The sequence below is a fragment of the Sciurus vulgaris genome (assembly GCF_902686455.1).
Source record: "Sciurus vulgaris genome assembly, chromosome: 1".
Taxonomy (NCBI): domain Eukaryota; kingdom Metazoa; phylum Chordata; class Mammalia; order Rodentia; family Sciuridae; genus Sciurus; species Sciurus vulgaris.
Genome location: NC_136461.1, coordinates 17,174,311 through 17,198,584, shown reverse-complemented (window position 1 = coordinate 17,198,584; position 24,274 = coordinate 17,174,311). Strand labels below are relative to the sequence as shown.

The window sequence follows — 24,274 nt, the reverse complement described above, 5'->3', positions numbered from 1 at the left end:
AGTCAGAGTGCGGCATGGGAACCCACGTCCCTTCACGGAGATTCTAAGTGGACCGCTGGCTATACTTGCTTGAGCGCCTGCCTACCCATCTCGCCAGCCCTCTATCCATTCACTTCTTATTTCTGGAGGCATCTCAGAGCAACCTACAGACAGTGGTATATACCTTATCCTCAGAACTTTATAAGAATGTCAATGCCTGGTCTCAGTCCTGGCCTCAGAATCTCCAAGGGCAGAGCTCGGCCACCATTAGGTCACAGCATCTGGAAAGCCCACATCCTCTCATCCTCCTGTCTCCCTGGTCTACCCCTCTCTTCACTCACCTCCCTCTGGCTGCACGGCACACTGACAGAAACACACCAAGTCTATTCTGCCTCAGGGCCTTTGCACCTGCTACTCCCTCTGGGAGCACACCCTGGACACAGAGTGCCCAGACCTTGGCACAGAACTGGGCATAGTTGTCTCCTTACTATTATCTGGGTTTGGACTCAAAATCACCTCTTCAGAGACTCTGACCCTTGGCCAGTCTAGGCAAATGTCTCCATCTCCCAGTCCTGCTCTAAGAAGCAGTCTATTTTTTTTATTTTTGATATCAGGGGCTGAACCCAAGGTGCTTAACCACTGGGCAACACCACCAACTCTTTTTATTATTTTGAGACAGAGTCTCAGTATGTTGCTTACAGCCTTGCTAAGTGCTGAGGCTGGCTTCAAACCTGCGATCCTCCTGCCTCAGCCTCCTGAGCCACTGGGATTACAGGCATGTGCCACTGTGCAGGGCTCTACTGTTTTCTGAAGCACTCTGTGTGACCTAGAATTATTTGATTTGATTGTCTGCTTGTTTATTGTACCCTGCAACACTCGCACAGAGTGACCATGATCTCTGTGGGAGCAGGAGCCCATCTGTCCTACTGCGGTATCCCCAGAGCTACAACAGAGTATGGCACTTGGTTGGGGGGGGGACACGTCTTCCCCAGTCCTCAGGTTCCCATGTGGAGGGACCTCCTTTAAAGTAACACTTCTGCTTCTAACAGTTGGTCCATGTTTTCAACTGGGTGGAGCTAATCTATTTTAAAAAGTTTAAACGTGGGGTTTTAAATATTTTTTGTTTGAGGGACAGGTCCCAGGGCTAATTGGAAGCTGGGGGGCATTGGGGGGCTGTGAACAAGTTCACCGGGCTGCGTACCTAAGCTGCAGGCTCCAATCCAATGGTATTATTGGTAATGAGAATACCGGGCCTCCCGGGTTTGACCCTATTGCTCGGGAACCCAGATGGGGAAGGAGTGCGCCTTTTATGGGGTCTCCAAAACTCCCAATAATAGATGCTCAATAAATATAGCCTGGAGGGAATGAATGAAGGTCCATTTTCAAAAGTCTGACAGATGGCTCTGCACGCAGCCCAGCCTGGGGCCGGTGATTAAAAACCCCGCTATGAGGAGCCGAAATGGGACAGCAGCACAGAGGGGACAGGAGGCAGATGGTCTCCTAGTTGGGTGAGCGGGTTTCATCTTGAATGAAAGCGCAGAATGAGGCCGGAGCTCAAGTGGATGGACTTACTCAGGAAGTCTTTCGGTCTCCATTTTTCCTTGATGAATATGACCCCTATGATGGCGCTGGCTGCAAAAGGGACGGGAGCGAGGTGAGGCCGCTGTCCGGAGAGTTCGCCCGCCCGCGCCCTCCAGCCGGCTCCCCCATGGGGCTTGTTACTTCCTGACCTCTCACTCCCAAGAGCCCAGTCCTGGCCCTGCTCCTCCACCTCGGGAAGGGGCCCCGGGAGCACCGCTGGACACCCGCCTCTGGTGGGTTCTGTGAGACCCGTGGGGACGCCGAGGCAGGAGAGGCGAAGGACCGGCTCAGGATGGTGCGACCCGAGCCAGGCGCCGGCTCCCGCAGCGCGATACCCGCCTCTGCCTCTGCCACCCCTTCCTCTCCTTGAGCCCGCCGCGCCTGCAGGTGCTCGATGCTGGGCGGGGCCAGCAGTCACCGTGAATGGACCTGGGCCCTCTCCAGCCCCGCCCAGCTGGCTGACATGGCCTCGGGAGTGACCCGGCTCTCTAGCCCGTGAGGCGCATCGGCTGGATCCAGCTGCCCCCACTTGCTGGGTCCTGACCGCCAGTAGCCTGAAGGAGCCACAGAGGACTGGTCGCCTCCTCGCTCTGCCTATCAGCAGGCACCACAGACCAGCCCCTGCCTTCCTCCTGTCCACCTCCTTTTCTCAGTCTGTCTCTGTGTGAGGTTCAGTTTATCAGCACACACTTCTCTTGAATTATAGGGGCAATTAAATAAGGTAGCAAAGGTAACTCATTTGGGCACAGAGTAAATGCTCAATAACTAAACTATTATCATTTAAGTGACCAACAAGCCACAGGTACCCAATGAATGGCAGTTGTTACGATTATTATTTGCAGTACCAGGGATTGAACCCAGGGGTGCTTTGCCACTCAGCCCCATCCCAGGTCTTTTTTATTTTGAGACAGGGACTCACTAAGTTACTTAGGGCCTCACTAAGTTGCTGAGGCTGGCCTTGAACTTGCCACCCTCCTGCCTCAGGCTCCTGAGTAGCTGGAATTACAGGCGTGCACTTCTATGCCTGGCTAGTTATTATTTTTAATATTACTTTTCCTGGGTAACCTCAGAAGCTGTAAGAGTTCCTTACGTCTACTGGCTGATACCAGAAATCTCATCATAATTCAGTCTTTTAAGAATATTTAATATTTACTAAAGTTCAAAGACTAATATTTAAAGTGTTACTCACACAGCTCCTGCAATGGGCAGGAGAGAGATAAAGGTGCAGATCTAAGTATCTACAGGGGCTGGGCAATAATGTAGGTGCAGAAAATGGTCCAGAAGTCATCAGGGAAAGGCGGAGACTGTGACAAAGACTTGCCTTAATGAGGGGCGTTCTGATGACACTACACTGCTGTGCGGGGAAAGAGCAGGCCCTGCTCACCTGCAGGCTGCCAGCGCACCAGCCATGGGGGACCAGGCCTTAAAACAGGGTCAAGGAGAGCCGAGTGTTCACAAAGTTACTTTGAGGATAAATTTTTTTCTGGCTATTTTACTTGTGACCTCAGGCCCTCGAGCACCTTTCCCACTGGTTTGAATGCTCTGAGTTGCTGGTTCAGGGACCAGACATGGTAGGGGAATGGCAGATGTGGAAGTGAGTGACATTATTAAAAGGGAATCAGTGTGCCCTTCCTAGAGGCGCAGGACATCTGAACCCCCAGAGAAGCTGAGTTAATCTTGACAGTGTAAACATGCGCGGGCGAGGGTTTATCTTCCTCCTGCGTGGAAATAAAAAGCCATTCTGACAAACTTCCTGAATTTTGAACAGGTTCTGGAGCCTGAGGCCCAGCTGCAACGGGCTGGGGAAGGACCTGTGCCCCTTTGGCCACAGTTTCCTCATCTATAGAATGGGGAGAATGACGGTATCTCTGAGAAGCTGGTGGGAGGGTCGGAAGACCCGCAGGTGCTCACGCCGGGGCCCGGGGTCTGACGCCCTTGTGGGCCTGCGCTCTTGTTCTCCCAGCAGGAGCTTTGTTTGAGGGGTGCCTCTGACCCGGTGGTGACACTCTGGTCACACAGGCAGTGAGTCCCTGGGGAGGGCGGGACCCCGTCTTACCTATCATGGAGACGGCGCTGAGGGGCACGATCAGTGAGAGCGGGGCGAAGGCGTAGGAGGCGAACACGCCCAGCTCGCCCAGCAGCATGAGGAACAGGCCCAGCCACCATGTCTTGGTCTTGAAGTAGGCGCGGGGGTCCTTGGTGCCTGCCAGGCGGATGTGGCAGTACTTCTGGAAACCCGAGAACGAGATTTGGAGGGCACAACGCTGGGACGCAAGCCTCCTGGGTCTACACCCCGCTTTGTGTCCTTAGAGAAGAGTAAAGCCACCGCCGGCCGAGCGCCAGCTCCTTACTCCAGCCCCAAGGCGAACAGGGGAGGGTGAGCCTAGAACCAGGGAGGCCGGTCAGGAGGACACCGCCGTCCCTGCCAAGAGGAGGGGCGGTCCTGAGCTGGGGGAGGGAGCGCGGCACAGAATCCAGGGAGATTCTGGAACAGTCCTCCAGGTACCCAGGTGGCCCATGGCCAGGAGGCAGCTGGACCTGGACAAGATGCCCACTTCCTGCCCTCTCTGCTCTGGACAGTGCCAGCGATGGCGACTTACCTGGAGGTTAAGGGCGATGCTGACCACAAGGTGCCCAAAAATCGCCAGGAGGGCTCCAATCAGGTTTTCCTGGAAGGAGAGTTCCCAGAGAGACGTGAGTCCCCGCCCAGCCAGGGGACCTAGGAAATAGCGGATGCTCAACTATTTACTGTCCCTATATAAAACCAACGCCCATCGCCCCTTCACCCCGGGCCCTCCGCTGGGATCCTACTACCCAGGGCTTCTCTGGCAGCCTTGCTGGTTCACTGGCCACCTGAATTGGATACCCCAGGAAATGCCATCCTTTGGCTGTGGGGTCACAATGACCAGTGAGGACTAACCTACCCTGCTCCTCCCTGAGGGGCTGGCTTGTCACCCTCTTGCCCAGAAAAGCCGTGTTTGGAAACCAGCATTTACAGGAGAAATATAGGCCTGGGTCCTTTCTGCCCTTATACCAAGGGAGTCGTCCTGTTGCCAGAAGTACTCAGAGGCCCTCTTAACTGGCTAAATGCCTAGGCCCTTTCCATCACTCAGTCCCCAAAATGTTAATTCGTATCATCTTATGACTGAGTTCAGATTCCTCAGCAGGGTATTTTTTTTTTAATGACTATCAAAAAATGTATATTCATTATAGAATAATTAGGAAATACAGATTTTTAAAAAGAATGTCACAATAGAAAAGCCACCTGTAATTCTCCAACCCAGAGATAATTACTACAAACCTTTTGGTTCTTATTCCTCTGAACTTTCTTCTGACTACACATTTTAGATGTCAATGGAAATGCTGCTTTACTTTATAAAATGAAAACCTGTTTTATAACCTGCTTTTATTTTTAACTCAATGTATTGTGAACACGTTTTCCTGTCGGCCCTGTTTAATTGGTTTTAAATAAGGGCCAAATAGTTCATTGTTTGGCTGTGCTGTGTTTTAATATCATTACTGCTACTAGACATTTAGGCCATTTCCTTTTTATTGACTTACTTTTCCTGCAGTACTGGGATTGAGCCCAGGGGCACTCTACCGCTGAGCCACATCCCCAGCCCCTTTTCTTTTTTTCTTTTTGACACAGGGTCTCACTATGTTGCCCAGGATGGCTTGAAACTTGTGATCCTCCTGCCTCAGCCTCCCATGTGGCTGGGATTACAGGTGTGTGCCTGGCTGCATTTCCCTTACAAAACTTTGCTGTGATTGAATATTCTCGTATACATGTTTGTGCATTTGTGTGGATTAGTCCCTTAGGATACATTCTTTTTTTTCTTTTTTGGCAATGCTGGGGTTGAACTCAGGGCCTTGTGCATGCCAGGCAAGCGCTCTACGCCTTCAGTCCCCTTAGGTAAATGCTCAGAAACAGAACTGCTCTTGAGTGCACAGAGATCAGCATTTAGGCCACACCCTATTAGGTCCCCGACATGCCCACCAGAATTATTCCATACACTAAGGAAATGCTTTATTTTGACCAAATATGAATCCTCCCTTCCCAGGATGCACCTTTCCTAGCCCCCTCTGCTCCTGTCACTCATCCCCCCTCCCTCCCCTCCCTCCCCAGCCTCTAACCCAGTCCTTGCTGGAGCAGTGTCCACTCTACCAGAGAGCCAACCAGCAACAGCCCCAAGGTGGCCCCAGGTGGCCGGATCTGCTCAAGGCTCCTCCTCCACAGAAAGGGATGAAGTCACCTTCCCTCTAAGAGTGCTGAGAGGGAGGGAGGTCACTAGGGAGGGGGCAGCTGGCAGGGGGCCAGGGGTCTAGTGGCTGAAGTCCCCAGGCACAGCTCCCTAACTTCTCCCCCAGCGAGGCGCGGGCTGCGGCACAAGGGAAAGAGCCGGGGAAGGGGCCGCTGGTCCCGGCTCTGCTGCCACTTCACTTGCAACCTCAGACGAGCCCGCCAAGGTTTATGTGTCCCCCAGGCCAGGTGGCCAACAGCAACCAAACAAACGGTCAGGCCAGAGCAAAGCTCCCGACTCACGTAAGGCTAGAGGCAACCTGTGGGCAGAAACCATGTCCTTCCCGAGTCAGGGGACCTCAGAGCTAATGGCCAAGGGAGACCTACCAGGTCAGGGCTTCCCGACCTGGGCTCCCAGAGGCTGTGTGTATCATCCTTAAAGAGAAGGGGACAGTGAAACACCATGTCCCTGAATGTCCCCTTTCTGTTCCCCCAAACCTAGCCAGGCTAAGGGAACAATGAGAGATAACCTGAGCGGAAGGTCCAGATGCACAGTATCTGTTTTTGGTGTGCGGATTGAACCCAGGGGCGCCTAACCACTGAGCTACACCCAGACCTTTTTATTCAGAGACAGGGCCTCACTGAAGGGCTGAGGCTGGCTTTGAGCTTGCGGTCCTCCGGCCTCAGCTTCCAGAGCTGCTGGGATCACAGGGGAGCACCACAGCCCCCGGCAGTGACACATGGCCTTGAAGCACGCTGGGGACCAGGGCAGTCAGTGTCACCTGGAGGAAGCTGCCGTCCCACGGGTGTGAAGCACACTGCTCCTGCGACGCTGGTCCCCCAGCGAACTGCACAAGCTGATGCTGATGGTGTCGCTGCTCCTGCAGCTCAATGTGCGGCAGTCCTCTCGGTGGCCACCGGGCAGGAGCCGAGGGACTGTGGAGACGGTGCGTGTCACTCGTCCAGCTGGCTGCCGCTGAACAAAAGGCCACGGCGGACAGAGCCGCTGCTTGGCAGCGCACTGAGGGACAGGCGCCATCTGCCAGCCGCTGCCACCGGAATCCTCCTGGAGCAGCGGCAACCATGGTGAGCTCCCCAACAAATCGCGTGTCCTGCCCGCGCCTCCAGGCGCTCTCCTCGGCCCTCGGCCGCCTGCTCCACTGCCTGGCACGACCACGGTGGGTGTGCCAAGTGTTCATAAGGGTCAAAGCAAAACACTGGTGTGGTTAACAAGCTGCCAGGGCCCACGGGCACACCTTGTGGACTTTCTCCAAGTCCACTCGGGCTTCCTGGCTTGCTCAGCTCTGGGACCACGGCCACTGGCTCTGTGGTGGTCACCTGTGACCCTCGCTCACCTAACTTTGTCCTTGCTTCCCTTTTCTCTGGGAAGAGCACCCTAGTACTGCGGGGAGGACTCCGCCCGTGACTCCCACGGGTTGTCTTGTGGGGACTGTCGTCCAAAGGGCTCCATCCTGCACGAGGTGGGCCTAGGAGCCACGCCGGACCCGAGCCAGGCAGGTCAGAAGCTCTCGCTGGGGTCCAGGTGGTGGCCTGGGAGACGGAGGCTCCCCCACGGCCAGGCCTGCACGTACCCTTAGCTCCTGGTTCCTGCCCTTGCCTCTTTTTTCCTTGAGAGCTGGTTTCTGTTACTTGCAACCACAGCCTAATGGAACCAAGGCTTGCTGGAAACAGTTTAGGAACGTGCGCATCTTTAATCCAACTTCCTGCAACATGGCTGGGTTTTTTTTTTTGGTTTTTTTTTGTTTTTCCCCTTTCTCGTCTTTCTTAGAGGCACGACTTTGCTGAAAAACAACAAAAAACTTTTATTTTTAATCTCTATACATTTGTTATTAATGTGACAACTTTAAAGTTAAAAAAAAAAAACCTTTACCATGAATGAAGTAATTTTTATAAAGCTAACAAATTATAGTTACTGGTATAATTAATCTTCAGTTCTCTTAAATTTCTAATGCGGCTCACATACAGTAAAATTATTTTACAGCTTTCATTTTGAAAAGTCAACTACAGGACTTCTGTTTCTGGGAAGATGGGGTACACAGACTTTCCCCTACTCTTCCTACAACTACGACCCTGGACGTGGAGAGTAGACAAACCTAAGACCCTGAAACAGGGGGAGAAGACAGGATAGGGAACTTGTGAGCCCATGAAGGACAGGTGCCAAGTTCCCTGAGTTTTCTTTTGCCTCTTACATGCCAGACATGGAGCCAAAGAAGTCCCCACCTGGAAACACCAACGGGAACAGGGGATGTGGGGGGGGGGAAGCCCCAGGAAAAGCCCACTTTCAGCCCAAAGATCAGGAGACAGGTGGCTAAACAAGAAGAGTTTTCAGACCATAAACTGCTCTGCCACAAACACAATGGGAAAGCAATATGGCGCCACCCCACCTGCACCAGCACAGACCGTGTGGAGAGCCTGGCTTTCTACCCTTTCAATGCGGCAACAGGCACCTGCCAGAACCTGAATGGCCATGTCCCTCAAATTCACAAGCTGAAGTCCTAAGGATGACGACATCAGGAGGTGGTGTCTTTGGGAGGCGCCTTGGGAATGAGATTTGATCCCTCATGAAAGGGACCTGAAAGAGATCCCTTGCCTTCTCCATCACGAGAGAACACAGGGAGACGCCGCCATCTATGAACCAGACGGCCGGCCCTCACCAGACACTGAATCTGCTGGATCCTGGATCATGAGAAATAAATTTCTGTTTACGAGCTACCCAGTTTGTACTGTTTTGTTACAGAAGCCCAAATGGAATAAGGCAGCAGCCCAACTCTCCTTCTGGGACTGCCACAGAAGACCAGCTGGGGAGCCAGCACCTGGAAAAGGAGCATCCCCTGCCTACCTGCCTGTGGAGTCCACCTGGGGAGCCTGGACTTCCACGTCCCACGCACAAAAGGCGTGAATTTTGATGACGTCCAATTCATGTGTTGCTTTCTTTTGCTGTTCAAGCTTTTGGGGTCATATCTTAAAAACTGCTACCTACACGAAAATTTGCAACATTATTTTCTTCTAAGAATTTTATTGTTTTGTGTGCAGTTCCTTGATTCATTTTGAGTTCATCTTTTACGTGGTGAGAGGCCAGTTTCACTCCTTCTACACAGGTGTCTTGGCACTCTTGTTAAAAAGACTACACTTTCCTTGATTGATGGTCTTGTCAAAAGAATCAGTTGAGCACAGATGTGTGGGTATATTTCCGGACTCTGTTCTATTCCACTGATTTGTGTCTACTCGGCACCATGATGCTTTCAAGTCCGAGTCCTCTGACTCCATTCCTACTCGTCCAAGATTGTTTTAGCTACTGGGGGTGCCCTGCATTTCCATATGAATTTTAGGATGAGCTTGTCTCTCCCCGCCCCATGATTTTCGATCAACTCTTTGGTTATTTAAGATGTTGTTTAGTTTCCAAATATTTGTGATTTTCTCACTTTGTTGCTGTGGGTTTCCTTTGTTAATGATTTATAATTTCATTCCCTTATCATCAGGAATGATTTTGATCTTTTAAGTTTATCGAGACTGTATCTTCTATCAGAGAATGTTCCGTGTGCACTTGAGAACTGGTGTTTTGTCGTTTTGAGTTGTGTGCTCTATGGATGTTAGGTCTAGAGGGCTGTAGCATTGTTCAGGTCTTCAACTTCCTTGATGACCTTCTGTCTAGTTTTTCTACCCATTTTTGAAAGTGGCGCATTGATGTCTCCAACTATGTTGTTAGACTGTCTATATCTTCTTTTGATGCCTTCAGTATTTGCTTCATGTATTTGAGGGCCCTGTTAGGTGTATATATTTTATACATTTTATAATATATTTTATATTATATTATTATTTTTATGTCTTGATAGATTGACCCTTTTAACTTTTTTTGGGGGGGGGAGGATACTGGGGATTGAACTCAGGGGCACTCACCACTGAGCTTCACCTCCAGTCCTATTTTGTATTTTATTTAGAGACAGGGTCTCACTGAGTTGCTTAGCACCTCACTTTTGCTGAGACTGGCTTTAAACTTGCGATCCTGCTGCCTCAGTTTCCCAAGCCACTGGGATTACAGGCGTGCACCTGGCTATAATTTAATGTTTTTTAAACATAACAATTTTTGTCTTAAAGTCTATCTGATGTTAGTATGGTCATTCCTGTGCTCCTTTGGTTACTGTTTGCAAGGCATGCCTTTTTATTTTCAACCTATTTGTGCCTTTGAATCTAAAGTGAGTCTTCTGTAGATAGCATATACTTGGATCATGTGTTGAAAAAAATTATTCTGACAATCTTTGCTTTTTAATTGGAAAGTTTAATCCTTAGTTATAATTATATTTAGTATAATTAGTGATTAAAAAAGGACTTACTTCTGCTATTTTAGCACTTTTTCTCTTTATGTCTATGTCTCTCTGTTCCTGAGTTTCTCCATTACTGCCTCCCTTGGTTTACACAGCTATATTTTCCAGTGTAAAAGGTAATTGAATTCAGGGGTGCTCTACCACTGAGCTACATCCCTAGCCCTTTTTATTTCTAAGTTGCTGAGGTTGACCTTGAACTTGGCATCCTCCTGCCTCAGTATCCTGAATCACCATGCCTCGCCCCTTATTATTTCTTTTACTATTTATATTTTTAGTGATTTTGCTGAGTATTACACTGAGCATCTTAATTTTTTTAAACAATTCAGCTTAATTTGAGCAGTATACACAACTTTGCTCCTATACAGCTCCATTTCTCACGATATGCTATTATCATCACAGATTTCTTCATTACCTTTTTTAAAAAATTCTTTTCAGATGTTGATGGACCTTTATTCATTTATTTATATGTGATGTTGAGAATTGAGCCCAGTGCCTTACACATGCTAGGCAAGTGCTCTACCGCTCAGCCACAGCCACAGCCCCTCTTCATTTCCCTTATAGGTGTGGACAGAATTCTGTAATCCTATCATTTAAAAATGATATTCAGTACAGAGAAACAAGATGCATCCCATTTGTTTACAATAAAAATGAATTAAAAAAAAAAAGACTGGACTCCTATGAACTGATGAAAAAGCGCTGAAATGGATTTACTGAAGGTCATTTTTACAGTGCACATTTTGGGGAAAGGGAAACCTCAGGGAAAAATGAAGCAAAGACACACTGAAGGAAAGATGGCGGGGCAGACAGAAGCTGTCCATGTTTCGGAAGATGGATCTCAGCAGATCAATAGGCTTCTTGAAAGTCTGTTAAAGCGGTTTTATAAATCTGGCTACTGGAGCAAGATTGCAGCCACCAAGAAAACTGTGTTTTGTGGAAGCAATAAAGGAGAACTTGTGCATGACAGAGCCAGGCTGCATTAGTTAACTCCATGGTTTTTAACTAAATTACATCTGGGCCAAAAAAATTCCTCTTATAATGCAAAAGATAATTGTGTTCTGAAGCATTCAATATGAAAACAGTGAATTTTAAAAAAAATGATATTCAATTGGAGTCTTTGCCAATTAACAGAAGGAACTTTTTGTTTGTTTGGTTTTGGTACCAGGTATTGAGCCCAGGGGAGCTCAACTGAGCTACGTCCTCAGATCTTTTTATATTTTATTTTGAGACAGGGTCTCCCTAAGTTACTTAGGGTCTCACTAGGTTGCTGAGGCTGGCTTTGAATGTGCGATCCTCCTGCCTCAGCCTCCCACGCTGCTGGGAATACAGGTGTGTGCCACAGTGCCCAGGAAGGAACTTGGTTTATGTTCCCTAAGTGGCCTAATCTATGCACAAGTAAACAGTGGTAAAGGTGGATGTGGCACATATTATGGGACAGTGACAGCAAAGAGGAGGGATTTCACAGAAGGAATCTGCTCTGGGCACGAGGTCTAACTACCTGGCTCGGTGTCATGTGGCAGAGGCAGCGTGGAAGGGCTGTAACTAAAAGGCAGGATCCAGAGTGACATTCCATGCTTGGCTGGCTCCTTACACCGCCACATGGCACCTGGCCCGAGGCAGTGTTTCCAACATACTTGCCAACATTTGTGGACTGAAGACAACTGCAGAAGGCAACCTGCAGGACTCTGGAAACTTCGGGAGGAAACACTCTTTATTCCTAAGAAAGTGTGCCGGCACAGTAAGAAGGTGTCTCAGGAGTCCGCGGATCTCACCTTCATCCAGCCTCACCCTGTGGGCAGTGTGCCTGGCCTGCCTCTGAACGTGTTTCCTAACTGGACCATGGTGTCAGTGAGAGTCCTGACCCTCAGTGTGGTCGCAGGGACCAACAAGACAAGCTCAGGGGAGCAAGGAGGCATGATTCTTGCCAGAAACTGAAGGGCTCAGGGAAACAGACTCCTGCCTGCAGGACTTCTCAGAGCCTTCGGTAAACACTAACTGCCAATAGCTAGAAAGATCCATCAGACGACCACAGGGCATCCCGAGACCCTCCTGGGTGCTGGGCACATGCTAGCAGCGGGTGGTCGGGACTAGTAAAGAGCTCAGATTTTGGCAACTGGCAGAGCAGGCTTGTTGTAAAGAGTGGAAATGATGATGACGATGACAAACAGCAACACTTCCTGGGTCCTCACTTATGTGAACTTTGTACACATTACCTCGTTGAATCCTCAGTCACCAATAAAGCAGGAAAGGCGACCGCCTCATTTCACAGAGAAGACAGGCACCAGTGCTAAGAGGGGGCTGACAAGCGGCTGAAGCACGTTGGAGCCCAGGTGGTCTGACGCCAGAGCCCCTGCTCTCAACCATGAAGTCACATCACGTGATACGTGAAGCTGTAGAACTGGGCCCGGGCTGGATCCTGACCCAACATCTCCAGGCTCAACGGGATACAGAGGTCAGAGGTCAGCAGAGCAGCACAGCAATGTCAGGCAGTGGGGCGGGGGAGGGAGGGCAGACCAGATCCCCACCCTACAGGCCGAGCGTGTGCCAGGCACTGACTACAAACGTCACGCCCTGTCCCCCTCCTCATGCGGTGTGTATTAAATAGCTGATCATTTAATCCCACTGTGGGCTGAGCTACCTGGGAGCACAGACGCACAGGGTGCCCTAGGAATGTGGGCCGCCCTGGTGTGTGGGGAGGGAGTTTCTGAGGAATGACCTCTGAGATCTAGAGAGGGGCGTGGGGTGAGCCAGTCCACAACCCACGGGCCGCTCGTGAGAGGGAAACGAGAATAGGACCTTTGAGGACCAGACCCAGGAAGATGGGCTCAAGGGCGCTGAGAGGCAAGGCAGGGTCCAGGGAGGGCGGAGGGAAACCAGAGCGTCCAGGGAGGCGGGAGGTGGGCCTGCTGCACTGGGGGGCTTCGTCTCTCCTCCCCAGGCGCCTCGGCTTGAGCGTGGAGATGAGAGGAGGCTGAGTGACATTGTTGGGACTGTTTCTAAAGGTGAGGTCTGCAGGCCTTCCTCTTCAGACGGGGGCCTGAGACGGACTTCTACAAGGGACCTGATGGCAGTGACTCTTTAGGGACTGGATCACCATCTCTCCCTGTCCTTCGGGGTCCACGGTCGGCTTCCTGTTCATTCTCCTTTCCCACCTCACCTTTCACAGGAACTCTCTCACCTTATTGAAGAGAGGCTTGTCCCTCCCTTATCCTGGGACATTGTCCCGAGTTGGGGAGCCAAGGGGAGTCCTGACATTCTGCTTCCCTGGAGGCTTCCTTGGTGACGGTCAAGACCATGCTAATACTTTCTTTACCCTCGTCCTTATTCCTATTAAGACAAGACACTTCGGCCCCTGTTGGGATATCCTGAGGCCAGAGAGTCAAGAACTTTATTAATCAGGTTACGCTCCAGCTCTGTTACAAAGATCGAGCTAAACCTGCAGCTCGAAGTTTTAGCAAAAATATATTCAGAGCTAGGGAAAAAATAAAAGCCTTTCTAATTCAGACGGAAGTACACATGCCTGGGACATCCACGGAGGCTTCGTCGCGTGTGCAGTGAGGTGCTCTACAGGCAAAGGTGGGGCGAACTTTCCAACAGCTCACTTTCCACAAACCTTTCTGGACACAGCGGCTGACCAAGGTGCCTCCAAGTGAAAAACACCACAGACGTCACCGGTAATGCCTTTTTGATAAACTTCACAGAAATGGTGAAAGAAAAACAAAGGCTGTGGTAAATTCAGTGTGTCTGATACTTTGCTTTGAACAAATATGAAGGAGGCCCTAATCATACCATTAGCCGGCTGGCTGATAAGGTGGTTTATCTCTATGTGATTTTTTGCACATAATTTGGAAGGAGTTCAAGATGTCAGGGGTGCTGCCAGCACGACACTTTCTGTTCCGGGTACTTACGCCCGTGTGACGAACTTCTCAGCACTTCCACGAGTTTGGTTAGAAACCAAACTTGTAATAGAATTGACGCTGAGATCTACCTCATTCCAGCAATTTGTGCTGGTCTTGAATACAGGCATCAATTTTTTTAAAATGAAGAGCCTCATTCTTTTCATTCAGATACTCAATTTTAATACAATGTTAATTTTGGTTCCCAAAATTATCATAAAACTTATATTCCATTAGTCAATTGCTTGTATCCAGATGTGGCAATAAAAAGGATCTTTTGACTAAATCAACCTATGAACCTTATACCCAAGGAACTTTTTTTTTTGATACCGGGGATTGAACCACTGAGCCACATCCCTATCCCTTTTTATATTTTATTTAGAGACAGGGTCTCGCTGAGTTGCTTAGCACCTCGCTAAATTGCTGTGGCTGGCTTTGAACTCGATTCTCCTGCCTCAACCTCCCTAGCTGCTGGGATTATAGGCATGCGCCATCACACCTGGCTCAAGGAAATTTTTAAAAATAAAACTGATGAAACATTCTACATTTTTACTTATGGCAAGTGTTAAAATTTTTCTTAATTGGAAGGTCATTAGTCTGAGCCAGCTCCAGCACCTTGGGTTCCCACATAAGCAAACCAAAGTAAGATGAAACTTAATTCAACCAAACAGTGAGTGACTTCTAAGCAGGGGCCTTCCGCTGGATCACACTGGAATTAGACACACCTGACCTGGCTAGATCCAGTCGGGTGCCTTCTGCATCACCCACAGAAGCCCGCTGTCAAGCTGCTACCCCGAGCTCTGAACCTCTCCTGTTCCGAGTGCTGCCCGATTCATGAAGCACGCTTTGCTCAAATAAACCCTACTAAATCAACTTGTCTGATTTTGGCAGGAGCCCATAAAAGTTTTAAGTGTTAAAAGATAGAATTTGGGGATAAAATGCTGTGAGGGAAATAAAAGGGCCCTACAAATACCAGGAGAAAAAAGTATGAGGTCAAATTTCCCAAGAGTTGAGGAGATTGTTTAGGTATTTTTCAGAAGGCTGGGGGTGGGCATTGAATGTAATGGTTTTTTATTTTTCAGTTTTTTTTTTTTTTTTTTTTTTTTTTTTTTTTTTTTTTGCTGTGCTGGGGATTGAACCCAGGGCCTTGTGCGTGCGAGGCAAGCACTCTACCGACTGAGCTATCTCCCCAGTCCTGCAGTTTTTTCAAATACAGGATTTATTGACTTTGCAAATGTTTTAAATTGCAATGAAAAATTTTAGATGGTGACTAAGAGATGTATGAGGAAACAGGCAGTATTTTTGTGCAAAGTCAAGTTTGAGGACCTCGAGGAAGTCCTTAGTCACCTGTGGCCTTGACAGAGGATGCAGAGCAAAAGCCCAGCCAGCCTGGCAGGTGCTTCGCCCACAGCCCTGCTCGCCTGTGCTATGGGGCAGGCACACGACAGCCTAGGGCAGGTAGGTGACAAAGGACTCTGGCTCCCGCTCAAGAACACATCAAGGGTACAGTGGCCTTTGTGGGAGACAGAGGGGAGCGGTCTCTGGGAGTTGAGAAGACCACCTGGGGCTCTCACAGCCGTGGCTACAGGGCTCCTTTCTAAGGCCCGGTTTCTTCCTCCTCTGCCAGTGGGTAGGACAGACTCCCCTCTCTGGGCTGCTTCAGGGACTTCTGAGGCAATCTGAAGGAAGGACTCACCTCAGTGCCTAGGATAAGGTGAACCACATGAAAACACCCACCTCTGGCCAGCTCTGACCTCCACGATGGCATTTCATATGGTCCCTCCTGTAACTGATGGCCGCTGTATCCTTTGCTCAGACAGACGGTGCCGCCCTCTGATGCAACGCTGACTAATGCACGAGGCTGCCTGAGCATGTGCCCTTGACTCGCCACCCACGGAGGAGAGCCCAGGGAGGAAGGGACCCCCTGTCTCAAAGACACAGCAATGCCATTCAGGGAGGGCGCTGGTGACAGGTAGAACTCAAAATGATAACTGTTTACAGTGCCAGGGACAAGCTGAGCCAGGAGCAGAGCGTCCGCAGTCTGGCGGCTGCCAGGACGAAGGCTGGCATTTCCAGAGTGTGCCCCGAGCCCTCTGCGCACCCCTGGGCCACAAACCACCAGTGAAGTAGCAGCATTATGATTCCCACGTATATTTTTCATATTGGATCTTCCTACGTTGCCTAGGCTGGCCTCAAACTCCTGGGCTGAAGTGATCCTCCTGCCTGGGCCTCCCGAGCGGCAGGGATCACAGAGGTGCCCCGCTGCATCCGGCTGTGCTGTCCTGAGCGCGTACAGCGGGAGGGGTTTACAGGTGACAGAGTAAGCCTCAGAGAAGCGAAATAACTTAAGGAGGGTAGGGACAGGAGGACCTGAAACCGCAAGTCTGACTTCTGGCCTCCTGGTGACCGTGCTGCCCCCACAGGCTCCATGGTGCTGAGGTATCTTCCTGAGGGGACAAAGTGAACTAGGAGAGACAATCCCACTTGTAAGAGCAGTGCCCCCCCCCCCCCAGTGAATGACAGGCGGCTGAGGTTTCTTTCGAAAGCCATTTCCACACATAGTCATCTCTGTGCATAATAAGCAGGTACAGACAGCCGCCATCAGTGAGAGACAGACAGACATACTCATGCCTTCCATGTGGGCTCTCAAACAGCCTCATCAAGGCTAATTATGCCCCCAAACCCTTGTAAGGTGATGACTGGTTCCATCTTACGAGCATTTAAAGTCTGGCAAAGAAGCTGCCACCGTCCGGGTCACACAGTTTGCACACACCTGTTAGCTTCCTCCAGCGCCTGGCCCAGGGCGATCTGAAGATCGGAAGAACCCTGCCCACAGGCGTCTCCTCCAACCCTCAGAGCCTGAAACTGGGGGACTGGTGGTTCTGGGGTCAGGAAGGGGAGGACAGGGGTAGCACTTGCTTCTCAGGACCTGCTGGCTCCTTGCTTGCCAAAGGGCGACCTGGTTCTCACGGAGGTTAAAGTGGGAGGTGCTTGTGAACAGAGTAGCCTGTGAACAAACCCTGAACCTGGATTTGACCTTGGAATCTGGATTTGACCTTGGAATCAGGACTCTCTTAAGAAAAGGTGCAGATAGGAATAAGCAGGTCCCTGCGGGTGGGCGGGGAGGAGGGATAGGACCTGGGGAGTGAGAACCGCTTCTTGGGGAATACAGGCCAGTGTCTTCACTGGGGACATCTTTGTCCCCGACATTGTCCCTGCAATGTCAGATGGGCAGATTTTTCTGAGGAAACACCTAATCCAGTTCCTGACCATTGCTCAGTTTTCCTGGGTAGAGGTAAGATCTCAGCTGATCCGGGGGGGGAGCAAATGCCATGCTCCCCACATGGACTGGTACTTGAGGCGGCGCAGGTCTAGGTCAAAGTCAGACCGAGCGGGCGGCAGGCCAGGATGAGCACGGCTCTTCCCCTGCCACTCTAGCCCATGATATTTTCCAGGTGAGGAGAGAGGCTTCCCATCCATCGGGATCCTCATATTTAGGGGAATGTACACCACCTGCATGGGGCACCTGGAGAACGCAGGGGCTCTATCCCATACAGGGATGTGAGGCACATGCTAGGACTCAGGGTCACTCCACTCATGTGACCCTAACCCCCAGGGGACTATATCATGAGAACAGGGCACGGGTTGCAACGTCACATGACATGGCCAATACTGACACAAGCCCAGCAGTTCCTAGGGTTCACCTTTATTATCATCATCATGAATAACAACTCTAAGGCCCTCTGACTCTGATATTTTCTGACCTAAGAACTGATCTTTTACCAACTATAACTCTGAAAAAAAAAAAAAAAAAAAATGTCCTCCAAAAGGCAGCCCAAAGTCAGAGAGAAGAAACCTCAAGTAGATATTGGATTCCAAGTGGCAGCTCAGCTCAGACCTGCCGCTCCTGAGGTCTGCCTCCTGTCTGCCTGCAAGAGCCTCATTTAAACACCGTGGTGATGAGCAGCCATCACTTGAGATTTCAACTGATCTCCCACAGTGCCTTGGGCTTGGAAGTGCAATCTGGTAAGTACAAAGTCCTGCCTCCTGGCTGGCTCTGAGGGCGCACTGCTTAGGCTAACCGGACCCGGCTACACCTGCCATCTGGCCTCAGGCCACTTCCCTGATGCTTACCTTCTCCGGCAGGTGAATCATTACCTTCCCTGTGGTTGTCATGTCCACATTTAATCACTAATGTCAGGGAGCGGGAAGGGTCTCACAGAGTACCTGGCACAACATGAGCAGCACAGTGTGGTGGCGAGGACCAAGGACCTTGGCAGTGCACAGACTTGATGTGAACCCCAGCTTTACTACCTGCTGACTGTGTGGCCTCAGGCCAGTGAAGGGACCTCTCAGTCAGTCTCCGCACATGTAGAATGGGGTCCTACTAGAATCTACCTCATGGGGCTTCTGTGAGGATTAGCATTATCACGTAGCAGTCAACGCTCAACGAGTTTTCACTAGGGCTGCTATGATAGTAACATTAATTATAGATAAAGGACCCAAGTCTTCCTGCCAGGAAGACTGAGAAGGTCTTCATGGATAAGAGCTGAAAGGATGTATGGGGGGTGCCCGGCAGAAGCAGGGAGTGGCACAGGCTATCCGTTCATGTCACCTCTCAGCCACCCCACAGGCTGGAGTTAACACTGCCCAGCAGAGGGCTCACCCGAAATTCCCCAGGGGCGTGGCAGAGAGCAACTGAGCTGGGATTTGAACTCAGGTCTTGGTGAGTCCAAGGTCCTTGCTCTGAACACCCTGCTTGTTCAGAACTTTGTGCTAAGTTCTGTCCTGAAGGAGAGGTACTGTGTTAAGGTATCTCCCCACTTCCCTCCTGGACTCCCCAAGGGAAGCTGCACCTCAGCTGACCGTGTGGCAGCACACATTCCACCAGCATCTGGTGGACTCAGCAGGCTGCAGCCAAAACGCCTAGTTGCTGCCTAGAAGAAACTGAGGCCTGCAGTTTCCTGAATGGCAGTGACCTGCTGGGGCAGACACCCTCCTGGCTGTAGCACTCTCTCCCAAAACCAGGTTTCAGGTCCTGTTGGGCAGGTGGCAGGCAGTGCCTCATCCACCAATCAGGCTAGACTTGGGGCCACTCAGTGCTTTCTCTGTCCCAAAAGTGACAGGAGACTTGAGGGCCTTCCCAGCCCATACGCCACTCCTCTGGAGCTGCCCATAATGGCGGAGCCCCAGAAACCAGGCTTGTTGGGTGGTCCCAGCTGCTGGCCAGCCCCACCCTCCCGACCATCCCTGGACCAGAGAAGGCAGCGACCCACTGGAGGCCACCAGGTGTTCCCGCTTCTGAAGCAGGCGTGAGTTCCCACCTTCCAGGCCCCCTGTCCCTCCTGCTCCGGAGGGTTGACCCACACTACAGCCTTATAATAATTCCCCTCCACCTCAGCTTTTCTGAAATGGGTTTTTATTCTTTGCACACAAAATTGCCTTGACAAAAATCAAGGTGGAAGGAGAGGTCTCCCTGCAACCCCTCCATCCATCCCCAGGCAGAATGAGCCACACTTCCCCCGACTCCACAGGTGGCTTCCTCCTTCCTCCTGTGACCTTGGCCTTTCTGAGCTAAGTGCCTCCCATGGGCCTAGCGCATGGCCAGGACTGGGTGAGGTGGTCCACACAGGTGGCTGAGGTGCACGACCACCACGCTTCAGATGAGACTGCAGAATCCCTGAGGTCACTGAGCTAGGAAGGAGCAGAGTCGGGACACGAACCTGGATCTTCTTCCCCTGACCCCACCCGGTACCTCCCTGGGCTCAAAACCAGCTGTTCACACGCGGGTACTTCCAGTCCTTGGCAGTCACCGTGACTGAATGCCCTCTGCTCTGGCATGAAGATATTCCACAACAGCAATGGAACAGCATTTGTGACTTAAGTGGCAGTGCACTAGAGCTCCTGTCGAGGGGAGAGGCTGCCGCTTAGACGTCAGCCTTATGGCCAAGCGCACCACTGCGTTTTCTCATTTTCCGCATTCTAGGTGCCCTGGCAGTTCCGGCTTTGCCGATGGGGGAGAGGTGGGCCCTCCGAAGCCAGCCACCTCCCCATGCTAACTAGCCACTCCAGAGCCCACCCCCCGACCGCTCCTTTTCCAAACTCTCATTCTGTCCGTGTTTCCCCCGCCCTAAATCAACATGGGGCCAGGCACCAGACAACAGAGGGAAGTCCCCATGTCCCAGAGTCTGTTGGAATTTTTCAAGTTAGCCAGGCCTTCCACGTCACCCCGCCCTGCCCTGCCTTCCCCTGGACATCACAACCAAGGCTCTGGTCAGGGCCTTCCTCGCTGTCTGTGCCCGCCACTGACCCTGGAGCTTCCCCCTGTGGCCCTGCGTGGTATGGTATGGCCCCTTCTCCTGGGGAACAATCTGCTTTCAGTGGCACCAGCCTCTCCACACTGTCACTATACAGCGAGGCCCAGGCGTGACTTGGAGAACAGCTTCTGTTACGTCACCGACTGCTGCCCATTAAGACTCTAAAAACCAAAGAGCACGTGGACCGTTCCTGCTGCGTCACAGGAGTGAAGCGCTGAGCACCTGCAGGGCTGAGGCCTGGAGTCTTCACTCAGGCTGAGCCAGGGCTCCTGAACTTCCTCCAGGATCACTCCATGACTGCGCCTTGGCCAGTGTCTTTGAACTTGAGGGAGGGCAGTTATTCCTGGGCTGGGGAAGTGGCTGAGACGGGGAACAAGAAGACTTTTGGGACGACACTGCTCTTGATCTGCACACTGGCCAGGTGTGTGCACTCTGTTAAAGTTTCACACCTGGGGCTGGGGTTGTGGCTCGGGGGTGGGGAGCTTGCTGGTGTGAGTGAGGCCCCGGGTTCCTTCCTTAGCATGGCATAAAGATGAATAAAGGTATGTGTCCACCTACAAGTTAGAAGTATTTTTTAAAAACATTCACATCTAGTGCTATGATTTATGCATTTCTCTGTATGTATATTTCAATAAAATGGTCAAGAAAAATGTTCCCTGGACTGGGGATGTAGCTCAGTGGCACCTGTCTAGCCTGTGTAAGACCCTGGGTACAATCCCCAGCACCACATTAACAAAGAAAAAAGGAAAAAAAAGTTAGTCTTCTGACTTTTGGCCTGAGATGATCGATTTCTCAGGATAAATTTGGGGGTTGGGGGAACTGAGGGCTTAGAGTCTCTCTTGTAGAAGTCCCCACACCTGGCTGATCATCTGAGTCACCAAAGGAGTTTTTATAAAATGCAGACTCAGGGTTTCTGGCCTAGATATGCTCAACTTCAATTTGTAGGTGGGTAAAGAAGAGAGGGTAAAAGGCGGAGAGGAGTCCAAGGCGGAGAGACCTGTGTATTTTAGAGCTTCCCCAGGTGCTTCCGGTGGCCAGCCAGGATTGGGGCGATTCATGAAGTGTGCCCTTCATTCTACAGAGACAGAAAGTGATTCATAGAGAGGGCATAAGACCTGCCTGAGGTCACCCACCAGTGGAGCCTGCTGGGTGGGTCAATCCTGCTGCACTGTTCAGCTCCAGGCAGGGTGGATGGCTTCTGCGTGTGCACAGTCTGCTCGGCTCGCAGGCTGAACCAAACTGACAAAAGCCTTTAATCTCCCCCAGCGCCCCCTTTATCACTCCCTGCCTCGGACCCTCTTTGGCACGCAGGGGTGACACAGCACAATGGAGGGAGCTGTAGCAAAGCGGGGGCTGGGCGAGGAGCCGAGTGCCAGGGAGGGAGGGCCCTGCAGCGCACGGGTGAGGAGCAGGGTGCCACCGTCAGCCTGACCCCCGTTTAAATCCTGGTCATCCTGGGCCATCGCGTCACCTCTCTGAGGTGGGGATAAAAGGTAACAGCAAGTGTGTGGTAACCCTGGTCACTTGGCATGAGTCACTGCTCTAAGTGCTTCACCTGGCTGAATTCAACTCATGCCCGTGACGGCCAGGACCCGGGGACTACTATTACCCCATTTTACAGATGAAGAAAACTGTGGCTGCTTTCAGTGTTATGGTGAAGATTACCTGTGAAAATACATTGGAAGAACTAGCAGGGTGCCTGGGCAGAGTACAGAGCTCAATACATATTAGTTGTCATTATCTAGAACTAGTATATTATGGTTCTGCTTCTCAACTTGCAACCTATGTCACTTGCTACATATGTTACTTCCCGTCTCTCAGCCTCATTTTCCCAGTCCACAAAAGGAGAAGGTCTGAGATGACCTCTAAGGTCTTCATTGACTCCAGGGTATTATCAGTCTCTGATTGATCCAGAAAAAAAAAAAAAAAAAAAAAAAAGCTTTAAAATCCAAGATGCTGCATTCATAGGTATTTAGAAATATGGACATTTGACATTAGAAACCCTTTAATTTAAAAAAGGCTCATTTCCTTTGACCTAGTCATGGTAGCTGTCTGAATATATCTAAGAAAACAGTCAGAGATGAACACAAAGATTTACATTCCGTGCCTGTCGTCATTTGCGGTCACCCCAGATTAGAAAGGACCTGCCTATCCAACAACAGGGGGTGTGTCATGCAAATTTTCCTACAGCAGCTCACCAGGTCCTGGGGCAATCATTCAAAAAGCATGCTTTCATTCACTCTCCCAGCCATGGGGAATATTCTAAAAGGTAGGTTAAGTGAAACAACCAAGATCCAAAACCTCACGTACAACATGGCCCCAAATCTATAATACCAGCAAAAAACAAAGAAGGAGATAAATTATGAACAGCAATTGCCTTGGAGTATTGGCGTATGTGATTTTTTAAAAATCAAATCTTCTAGGTGGGGATGCATTGCCTTCCCCCACTTTTATGATGTTTCCCTATTATTATTATTATTATTATTATTATTATTGGTACTGGGGATGGAACTCCAGAGCACTTAATCACTGAGCCACATCCCCAGCCCTTTTTGTGTGTGTGTATTTTTTATTTAGAGACAGGGTCTCGCTGAGTTGCTTAATGCCTTGCTAAGTCACTGAGGCTGGCTTTGAACGCATGATCCTCCTACCTCAGCCTCCTGAGCCTCTGGAATTACAGGCGTGCGCCACCGCGCCTGGCTCGACCTCCCTATTTATATGGGTTTTATTGAGCATTTCCTTTCTCTTGCTCCCTGTTTTCCTGCATGTCTGTTTCTGCCTGGAAAAGGCACGCGCACCCTGGATACATCAGCCAGTCAAAGCTGCGATGTGTTTTTCTTGTTTGAAAAATACAACATTCCAAAAGCAAAAGAAAAGTCCTTGCCTTGTAGGAGAAGGAAGTCTCGCTGGCCGAGCTGGCGCTGCTGGTGGGCAGGAGCTGCTGCAGCTGCAGGCCTGCGCGCTGGGCTCCGTCCATGGCGCCCTAGTGGCACATTCCACAGGGCCTGGCGCGGAGCTGGAGCTGGGGCTAGGCGGGGCAGGCACAGGAAGCCATCGTCCCTCGCGATGCTCACCTCCTCCTGGCAGCCATCTCTTCCTCACGCCGAAACAGCACTCGAGGTTCTTCGGGCTGCTCTACAGCTTTCTCTCGGCTTCCCCGAGTGAAGAGCCAGTTTCTGTCTCTCCCAAGCAGACAGACGACAGTGCGCTTCCTGATTCTTGTAGGCTCTAGGGTGGTGCAGAGGAACATTAAAAATGCACGCAGAGTGAAACACAGTTGCAGCTGTGTCACCTGAGAGCCCCGTTAGGACCAACACTGGTCAGGAGAGGTGGGGGCATTTGAGACATTGTATATCATACCTTTGGCCCCCTTAGTACCGACATGCTCATTCACCCCAGAAGCCTCCTGGGCCCTTGGCAACTCTTTCCTACTCTCCTTGCTTCCTCCTCCCATACCTCTACTTTATAGGCTCTTAAGGATGGAAGTAGAATCCTGCCTACAACCACTTCTCCAGGTCTCAAAAAAGAAAAAGAAAAAAAAAAAAAAAAAAAATCCCATGACCACCAGAGGGAATCACGTGGGACCCAACTTAGGACCATGGAGGATGGAAGAACTGCCAAGGCCAGCCTGGTACTGATGAGGTGACCCTGGACAGGGAGGCAGAAGTCCTGAATGATGGGGTCACTTTGCTTCTTGGAGACTCAGCTGTCTCTTCTGTAAAGTGGGCTAATAATGTGACCTTAAATTAAACCAGTGGTTATGATCATCCCTGTTAGCTCCATTGGACTGGTATTTTCAGCCTTTCTCAAACTTTGCTACCGAACAGAAAAGAAAATATGCTAGTGGTCTGAAGGGTGTGGCCAAAACCCTACCACGTGCAAGGAAAAACAAAACCCAGATCCAGCACACGCACAAGAAAA

At 50.7% G+C, this 24,274-nt stretch overlaps 1 protein-coding gene across 4 annotated transcripts in view; it reads right to left on the bottom strand.

Moving 5' to 3' along the window:
• Positions 1-24,274, bottom strand: part of NIPAL3 (NIPA like domain containing 3) — a 46,756-nt gene that overhangs the window by 19,713 nt on the left and 2,769 nt on the right. For 2 of the 4 annotated variants that reach the window (XM_079138357.1, XM_079138356.1), the window contains exons 2-5: positions 23,238-23,581; positions 4,161-4,229; positions 3,617-3,788; positions 1,552-1,611 (exon numbers count right to left, since the gene is read on the bottom strand). In XM_079138357.1, the coding sequence (XP_078994483.1) occupies positions 1,552-1,611; positions 3,617-3,788; positions 4,161-4,229; positions 23,238-23,330 (394 nt within the window). In that variant the 5' untranslated portion in view covers positions 23,331-23,581. Of the gene's footprint in view, positions 1-1,180; positions 1,320-1,551; positions 1,612-3,616; positions 3,789-4,160; positions 4,230-23,237; positions 23,582-24,274 lie in introns of those variants that run through there. The other 2 variants (XM_079138358.1, XM_079138359.1) reach the window with 2 other exon arrangements.